Below are 9,597 nucleotides of genomic sequence, written 5' to 3'. Positions count from 1 at the left end.
ACATATCACAGATACATGGTACAAGACACACCTTTCTTAGAATTGCAAAAATGGAAGCAGTACTAATAACGAAGATAACATTCAAGCTGAAAAGATGATGGGAAAATGGTACAGCATTGTAACATGAATTCATTCTAGTGATGACATCACCATTAGAGACACCTTCACTGGGCAGATCTGCAGGGCTCCAGGGTTACTGCCATCTTCATCATCCCAAGGACAGAAGTATGGAAATATTCTCTCATTAAAAGTGTCTTTGAAAGTGTAGATGTGTGACATGTTGCTGGGGTCGTAGAAGGACACCTCCCCCCTGTCATAGTCCAGCTGCACTCTAATCCTCTGGGGTTTCCTCTTCAGGGTGAGATGCGTTGGTGGAGAGGTGTAGGCTTTGTACCCCTCACCTTTCCTCAGCCTTATTACCCAGAATCCTTCATCTGGGCTGCATGTAATTCCCCCCTTCCTGTTGATGGACTCTTTAGCCACTCCTACATCCCACTCAGATTTATTCCCCACCTCCACCTCCCAGCTGTGTTTTCCTGAGGTAAAACCCTCAGAGCCCAGTACACTCACGTAGGGGTCAAATCTCTCTGGGTTGTCAGGAAGTTGTCTCTGTTGTAGCTGTATATCTAACCCTGGTCAGATCATCAGACAGACAGAGCCACAGGGCTGCAGTGTTAGAGTCTAGGATCACAGGAGCTGAAGGATAAAGAAAAATATTTATAATGTAGAAAAGAAGTTCTCTTAAAAGGTAAATGCATAGCAAACCACAAAACATAAAAGTGATATGTATTAAGGCGCCAGTTACATTTCTCCCAAAATTGTACAAGTTTATGTTCTAACAGCATTACAGGAGCTGCAGGATGTAGGTGGAAGATATGTACTATACAGAATACCCCAATACAGGCAGTTGCTGTAGCAGCATAGCACTTAACAGCACATGGTATGTGTAGTCCCATATATTGAAGTGTGTGATCTTAAAATCAATCAATTTAGAACTATCAATATCAATATTCTGATACTGTTAGCTTTGGCACATATTCAAACCATTGTATTAAAAGCTCACATCCAACCAAAGACATTGAATAATGCCAAAATGCACAAATGCAGGCTATATATGTTATATATAGTTATATATGTTTCTTTGATTTTACATGTGGCATGCCTGTTATAATATTAAAGTGAGAGTGGCAGAGTTCAGCCCTCTGTCCCAACCACTCCCTCCCCAATCCCCTTCACACACTGAAGACATCAGAGTATCATACTGGAGTGATATACTGGACTTGAATGATGCAACAATCAGAATGATGCAACAATGTCTCGTACCCCCACACAAATCCCGAGTTATCATTCACAAGCATATCATGAGATGAGGTTAAACTCAACTCCTAATGTGTTCAACAAGTAATCCCCTTTTAGACACCTTTTGCACAGCAAACGGCAAACAAAACTTACACGTACTTCAGCTCTGAAGTATGACATGCAATGGTGTTATCATTCATATTCACACCCACCCAATCGTTCAGTAGTTGTGTATATAAAATACACACACATTTAAATTATCCGTCAAAAATGTCAAAGCAACATCAGTGTCCAGACTAACTGTTCCTTTATCACAACTCCATAAATAATCCAAACAGCAATAAAGGCAAGTTCAAAACAAGCGCAACATCAAAAAGATGGATCGACTACAAATCAAGAAGGAAAAAACAAGCCTTGCACAAAAAAAGAAAACCAAACAACAACTACATCTCACCACTCCAGGGACTACCTTGACGGAAATCCAGCACGTAATTTCTCATTCCAGCTCAGCTGTTTTATGTGGTGAAGTCCAGGTACGTAACGAAAATGACACACATGCGCTCGCCTTAATTTGAATACAGACGCAAAGGAATTATCTGAATTGGATCCCCCCATACTATCACAGTGAGTGGGTGAGTAAGAACAAAGCAAAAAGCTTAACCCCTGAGACTCACTTCATCATATTGCACCTTGACCCCTGAAGCAGGGTGTTTTAGAAGGGGTACAGAGCTTGCTTACTGGAACAAGGAACCCTCCCATGCATGACCTCTCATACCAACACTGCAGTGACATTTAGTCATTGCTAAAAGAGTTCTAGTAAAGCTGGAATACAATACTATGAATCTTGAGATGAATCTAAAGATATCACCCTGCCATAATCAATAAACATATGGTCTCCCACAGAATGATACTCACTGTACTGCACCATCCCCAGCATCTTCTCCCAGACTCTGAACTTCAGATTGCCCAGGTGTTTGGCCACATCTATCAGCGCCCCTGAAAGCAGCTGTGGATCCTGCAGTTTGCACTGAGCTCTGTAATGACAAGCAGGAGTCACTCATGCTGTGGGGTTTGAAGTGACTTAAACAGAAAAGAGAGTCTACATACCCTAGTATGGTATCCTTGAATGTCTGAAAAATACAAAATAATAAGTGACAAACTGTACATGTCAACATGACTGGAATCAATCACTATATAAATGCAGAACACTGCAGCTAAATCAAACTCCAACCTCTAAGAAGAAGATATCTTCATAGTCCAGGGCCTTCCCGATAGCTGTGATTTTGTCTGAAAGGGTGGAGACGTGTCTTGTGAGGTTTTCTATCTTATTCTTCAGTATCTGACTCTTCTGCTCCTCTTCCTCCCTCAGTGCAGCTAGTCTGGCCTCCTCTTCATCTCGCAAGAACTGGTGGAGCTTCTCAAACTCTGCCTTTATCTGCCTCTCTGTGTGCTCAGCCTGGCTCTGCAGTTCAATAAACATAATATTAAATATGAACAATGTTTCTATATGGTTGTCTTGTGAAGTTACTAACTGATCTACTCACCCTGATGTGTTCTGCTGTTTTCTCACACACTTTTTTAATTTTTGTGAGTCTCTCCAGCGTTTCTTTAATAGGATTCATTGCATTCAGTCCCTCCTGAAATGAGACAAACACCGGCACTTACAGACACATGCTAATGGCAGGGTAATATAAGGAAGACTTACTATTCAGAGAATTAAACAAATAAACGAAAATTATTGCACTCTTAACTTCTGAGACATTCAGGGCCGTGTCAAACACATACACAAGACCCTAACGCAGGCGTTAAAGAGGGATGTCAGAAACATTTCTGGTATTTGAACGCCACAAATGCATCTACTGCAAGCGCAAGTGGACGTGGAATGTCTTCAACGTATGGAAAGTCCGACAACGGCGTGTCTGTGCACCGTCGGATCAGTGGATTCAACAGAGGACCTGCGCTGTGGACCATTATCATTGTTTGTCCATGTAATGCGAGACGGCACAGAGGTGAACACAGGTGTAACATTTTGGTTGTGACATTGGTCAGTTCGGAAGGAATTTATACACTAAGAATTAATGTTTGTATTAATGTACATTATAAATTAACAGTTAACGCTAAAACACAGCATTCTCCTTGCAAATGTATAACCATACAAAAACGTAGATTCCATAGCCAAACTGCACCACTTTCTCAAGATATTTTACATGGCAAGAGCTATAGTAGGCCTATTCAGTGCATGACGCCAGATTGACGTTAAAATTTAAAACTCCTAACAGCTCTCCCCTCGAACGCACCGTTATACTTGTTTGAGTATGACATGTGTGTCCACACAAAAATAATTCCAATAAGCAGATATTCCCGAAAGCAAAGTATTTAATCAGATTTTGTATTGCAATGATCCTGACCCGATGTTTTGATCACTATATGCAGTTGATTCTTACATTATTATTTTTTCATAAATGGGGTACAGTGCACTGTAATAACAGTTCACCTGCCAGATTTTCAATAACATATTAATTCTACAGCGCCTCGTGAAAGTGATCTAAAAGAAACCATTTCAAAGCGTGCTAAATGTTGCAAGCAAGGAAGCAAGCTTGCGTCTGACGGTGAAACCCGAAACATGCGATAAAAGGAAGTTCCACATACGTTATTCGCGTTATTTGAAAAAAAAGCAAAACGTTTGAAATGCTGGAACTTAAATGTAGCAAACAGGCCGATGTTTCGCTTTCGCCGCTGTCTGCGAAGTAAATACTTACGCATTTAAAAGACAATCTGGGAAAGTGTGCGTCGCTTCCAACTCACCGTCCGCAGAGCGCACGGGCAGCTCTTTTACGCCGCGTCTTGCCAGCGCTTCGGGAGTAAACTGGGAGAGAGTTGGAGCTGCGCCTCTCGTCACCTGAAACCCGAAAATTTTCCCTCCTCCTGGCAAGCAGGCAGAATATAGCCCCCAGCTTCTCCAAGCGGCAACATCGGTTAAATTTGATCATGCCCACGCAGCGCACGACCTGCGTCATTGCGTATTTTGATAGGTTAGACATTTTCTTTTTTATATACCGAGGATTTTTCAAAAGGCTGTTTTAACTAGGTTATGGAACAAACCATTGGAAAAAAAACAGTAGCTATTTTTTTTTTTAATTTCACAGCAATTCCAGTTTACCTACTTTATTTTATGAGGTGAAACATTTAATGCTAAGATACCCCAAACAACCAATATATGTGGTTAGGGTGTGTGTTTCAGATGTTTTCCAGGGGATTCCCTGTTAGGGCAGTACCGTGTCTAATTCTAAAGCATCAGTGAGCCAGACTGATGCATGACCCTGCTAGGCCAGAAGCAACATTTCTACATCCTCAGTAATAAAGACTCTTTGTTTTTTTATTTTATCTCGTCTTGAAATAGCACAGCTTTGTCAACTTTAAAAGCGTGGCTATTACCAATGCGAAAGTGTGAGGGAGGTATCAGTCAAGGATATATGTTGTGTAAATGAATTTCCCACACTTATAACTTGAAAGATTATTCATTGTTGATTTCCTACCTATCTTGGGAGTGGACTTTTATCTTAGGGTCCATGATGAATAGATGGGAGAGAGACAGGGGAAGAGAGAGAGAGAGAGAGAGAGAGAGAGGAAAAGAGATGTTTTCCTGACATAGAACATGGTCCTATGTGTCATTAAGATGCAAATATATAATCTGTGCTGCTTCTCTTTGTTTCAAACAGTTATCACAGGTGAATAGTAGTGAATGTCTTAATTGCAACAATTAAATGTATTTATTTACAAAAATTAAAAATAAGGTATGTAACATGTAATAACATGTATTTATGGTGTAGACAACAGGACATCAAGGATCAAGATGAAAAAGAAAATGAAAACATACATCAATGTACTCTGAATTCATTCTAGTGATGACTGATCATTGTTACAGGCACCTTCACTGGGCAGATCTTCAGGGCTCCGGGATTACTGCCATCTATATTTACACCAGGCCAGAAATATGGGAAGAGTCTCTCAGTAAATGTGTCTTTAAAAGTGTAGATGAGTGACATGTCAGTGGGGTCATAGAAGGACACCTTCCCCCTGTCATAGTCCAACTGCACCCTGATCCTCTGGGGTTTCCTCTTCAGGGTGAGAGCTTTAACTCCTGCTGCTGTATACTGATAACCGTTCCTCAGCATTATAACCCATAATCCTTTACCAGTCATAACAGTAATCTTCCCCTTTCTGTTGATGGACTTTCTAGTCACTCCTATATCCCACTGAGGTTTGTTCCCTACTTCTACCTCCCAGCTGTGATTTCCTGAGGTAAACCCCTCAGAGCCCAAAACACAACCACAGGTATCAAACCTCTCTGGGTTGTCAGGAAGCTGTTGTTTACCCCCAGCAATTCTCACACTGGTCAGATCATCAGACAGAGAGAGCCAGGGGGCTGCAGTGTTGGGGTCCAGAGTCACAGGAGCTGAAGCATCAATAGGGAAAATAGTTAGAAACAAAAACTAAAACGTACAACACTGATTATTGCACTTTTAAATCTGCATGTGGTTAATTGGAGTTTAATCCCCAAACATTTTGATTTGATTTGATTGCAGTGAACTTAAAATAGTATACTACCAAGTGAGAGGGACTGTAGGACCAAGATGGGAGATTTACAATACTGAAAAAATTCTAATAGGAGTGACACAATACCATCAGATGCTGTTATTAAATAACCAATATATAATACTCTGACTCACGTCAATGAATTTAATGAAATTTAATTAGGCAGATATTCAGAATTTTAAATGATTTGTACTGTCATAACCAAGGAAAAAAATACATTGTGAAGAAGAGGGGAGGAGCTAAAAGCTTAAACTTTAGAGCTTCACCACAAGTATCGTATTATGCTCTAACCCCTGAAGCAGGGTGTGTTAGAGGGGGTGCAGAGCTTGCTTATAACAGCCAGGAACTGAACTCTCCCATGCAACACTGCAGTGACATTTAACACCTTTGGTGCAAGTCTTCTTAGCAAAGCTGGAATGTGCCACTACTAATATCCTCATAGAGACATTACCCTGCCTGACAGGTGTGCTCTATAAACATGTTGTTTTTAACCCATCTCCCCCAGTACTCACTGTACTGCACCATCCCCAGCATCTTCTCCCAGACTCTGAACTTCAGATTGCCCAGGTGTTTGGCCACATCTATCAGCGCCCCTGAAAGCAGCTGTGGATCCTGCAGTGTGCACTGGGCTCTGTAATGACAAGCAGAAGTCACTCATGCAAAAAAAAAAAAAAACAGACAGACAGAAACAGCTAAGAGTCTACATACCTTTCTTTAGTGTTCTTGTAAGTCTGAAAGAGAGTAAGAACAGAATTTGTATGAGTCTGAAGTTGCTCTGTTGTCAGTAAAATAAGGGACACAGTACACTGTGCTTGTGTCAATAACCTAGCAATGCCAGAGACAAAAAGAAAATGGCTTGTATATACGTGATATTTTTATTATATGCATGTAATATTTATAAGTAGCTATGTCAAAAGGTAATGTGTCTTTGTGTTTTAACTAACTCAAAGGCAGTACAGCAGCTCTGTGGTGAAGATGAACCTTGAGAGCTCTGTAAACTATACAGTAGATGTGTAATACTCTGTGTCACAGTGACAAACTGTACATGTCAACATGACTGGAATCACTCAGTGTATAAACACAGAACACTGCAGCAAAATCGAGCTCCTACCTTCAAGAAGGAGATTTCCTCAGTGTTCAAGGCCTTCTCTATATCTTCAGTTTGGTCTGAAAGGGTGTGGATATGTCTTGTGATATTTTCTATCTTCTCCTTCATCATCTGACTCTTCTGCTCCTCTTCCTCCCTCAGTGCAGCTAGTCTGGCCTCCTCTTCATCTCGCAGGAACTGGTGGAGCTTCTCAAACTCTGCCTTTATCTGCCTCTCTGTGTGCTGGGACTGACTCTGCAATTCAAAAACACCACATTAAGCATAATTTAGGGGTGTGCTGACTAGTTAGAGTATGAATATTGGTACAACTTTAGACAATGTTCCAACTACAAGTATCAAAAATAATATGAGAATAATAAAATAATAATTTAAATAATCATAGCTGAACCTGACTGATTAGCTGCAAAAAATCAGGTTTGCTCAGAGCTGGGGAAACTATGTTACAGTATTTTCATGCAATTCCGTTTTTTTTTTTTTTTTTTTATCCGAATATGATTAATGTAATGTAATGTAATGTAATAATGATTATATCCAACTCTGATGGCATAAATAATACAATTAAGACTACAGTAAGGTAAATGATGTTTCTATATGTTTTGTTTGTGAAGTTAAACCTTGTTACTCACCCTGATGTATATTGCTGTTTTTTCACACTCTTTTTTAAACTCAGTGACTCTCTCCAGCTTCCCTGTAAGATGACTCAGCAAAGTCTTGAGTTTCTCCTGGAATTGGATGAATTGGTTCACACTTTGTGACAGAAACACACTGATAATGTGGTGCAACACCAGCCTGCATAACACAATAAAGACTTTAAATCCAAAGATCTTGAAAGATCTTGGTCCAACGAGGTTTTGCCGTATTAGTGCTGACATGTTTAATCCTGCTTGTGAAGATATGTTCCTCGTAGGTAAGAATGAACAATTTTGTTTTCATGCAAACCTGAATTGCAAAACTGAACCAAATATTTGAATGACAAGAATATTGTGAATATAAAATTAAATGTATTGAGTTCACTCTAACAATTAAAACCACAATGTTAAGACTGCAGTGTACTTCACAATTCAGCTCAGATACTTAAGACAGAATACCTTCAGATCACGAGCTGCCTCTTCCACAGGACAGAGCCGGTGGTGTCTGTCCTTTTTTGAAGACAGACATGCAACACAGACAACCTCCTCATCATCTTCACAGAAAAACAGGAGTTTCTCTCCATGAAGACTGCAGCGATCTTCACTCTTCTTAACAGCTTCACTCGCTGTCTTCTGCTTTAAGTAGGACTCTGCAATGTTTTTTAGAACCAGGTTAGCAGGAGGATTCTTTAGAATTGACACCTTCCTGCAGATGGGACACTTCCGAGAGCTCTTCCCTTTCCAGCACTGCTGCAGACAAACTCCACAGAAGCTGTGGCTGCATTTCAGGACTACAGGGTCCTTGAAGATGTCACAGCACACAGAACAAAACAATTCCTCTTCCAGGAACAACGCCTTAGCCTCCATTTTACAAACTCAGTCACACCCTACCCCTCTCAGACAGTACTAGAATAATTTGTACTCTCTTTCACTTTTGGCAATCCCCTCTTTTTCATAAAGACCACACCACTATGCTTCTGAAACTCTGCTGATCATAGTGTATTAGTCATTTTGATAGCAGTGAACAAAGTCAAATATGTATTGCTCAGACATTGAGGGCACGCCAGACTGTCATTCCAAAACCTGCTGCTGCTGCAACGACAGCATTTGCTGTTGCATGAGACAAACTTTTCTTTTCTTCAAAAAATCCCCCCAAAGTTACCTGATGTACCAAACACTGATGGCATAACTATCTGTGCTTAAGGCTTCCTGAGTCATTCTGTGATTGGTAGGGTAAAACCAAGTTTCCTGTCTCAAGAGGAGACAACAGTAGCCACTGTCAGTGTTTGCTGTAAGCTCAAACCAGTTTGTTAATTTATGATAAAAATGCGATTGCAGAAATATTTTATTATATGGAACATTTATGTCATTTATTAATTGCAAGCATACACAAAAGTACATACATTTTTTTGTACTTGATGTTGTTAATGTTATAACACGATGTTGACTGCATGAATCGTTAGTGTATGCATTCAGAAATACTTCTGTTATTGAAATGTTTTGTTTTTAATGTCATGTTTTCTAAAAATATTTTACAATATAGTAAAATCTACATTTTACAGGCAGTAAAAAACTGAACACTGTCCTGGAAAATCATTATTTATAAATGTATTTACTGGTTAAGAACGTTATTTTTCAGTTCCAATGAAATTGTATAATTGTAAACCAGAGAAAAGTCTTCTGGAATGCAGTGAGTATCGGTTGAAATTCCCCTATAATTCTAACAGACAAATTATTCTGAAGAACACACCCTTGCGTGGCGAACAGGAACTTGCCTGTGCCAACCTGTAATTACGCTAAAACTTTACAGGCATCGAGTATTAATTTATTTCCGTTTAATTTAGCAATACCGGATAAAATGTCTTGCAGGCATGAGAATTCAAATATGATTTTTGGGAATAACTCTCGTTAATAATATAATAATATTTTGAGGTGCTGTATTAATGTTTTGAACGCATTTTCAGT

At 39.8% G+C, this 9,597-nt stretch overlaps 1 protein-coding gene across 1 annotated transcript; it reads right to left on the bottom strand.

The window, feature by feature from the left end:
* Positions 1-129: 129 nt before the first annotated feature.
* LOC118788923 (zinc-binding protein A33-like) lies at positions 130-8,499 on the bottom strand. Its single transcript, XM_036545176.1, has 7 exons — positions 8,092-8,499; positions 7,630-7,725; positions 7,007-7,237; positions 6,604-6,626; positions 6,408-6,526; positions 5,693-5,755; positions 130-632 (listed from the first exon to the last, which is right to left on the bottom strand). Exons 1-7 carry the CDS (start codon positions 8,497-8,499, stop codon positions 130-132), a joined length of 1,443 nt encoding a protein of 480 aa, XP_036401069.1.
* Positions 8,500-9,597: the final 1,098 nt, after the last annotated feature.

This window comes from Megalops cyprinoides, chromosome 1 (genome assembly GCF_013368585.1).
Source record: "Megalops cyprinoides isolate fMegCyp1 chromosome 1, fMegCyp1.pri, whole genome shotgun sequence".
NCBI lineage: Eukaryota > Metazoa > Chordata > Actinopteri > Elopiformes > Megalopidae > Megalops > Megalops cyprinoides.
This window is presented reverse-complemented; position numbering and strand designations above follow the sequence as displayed.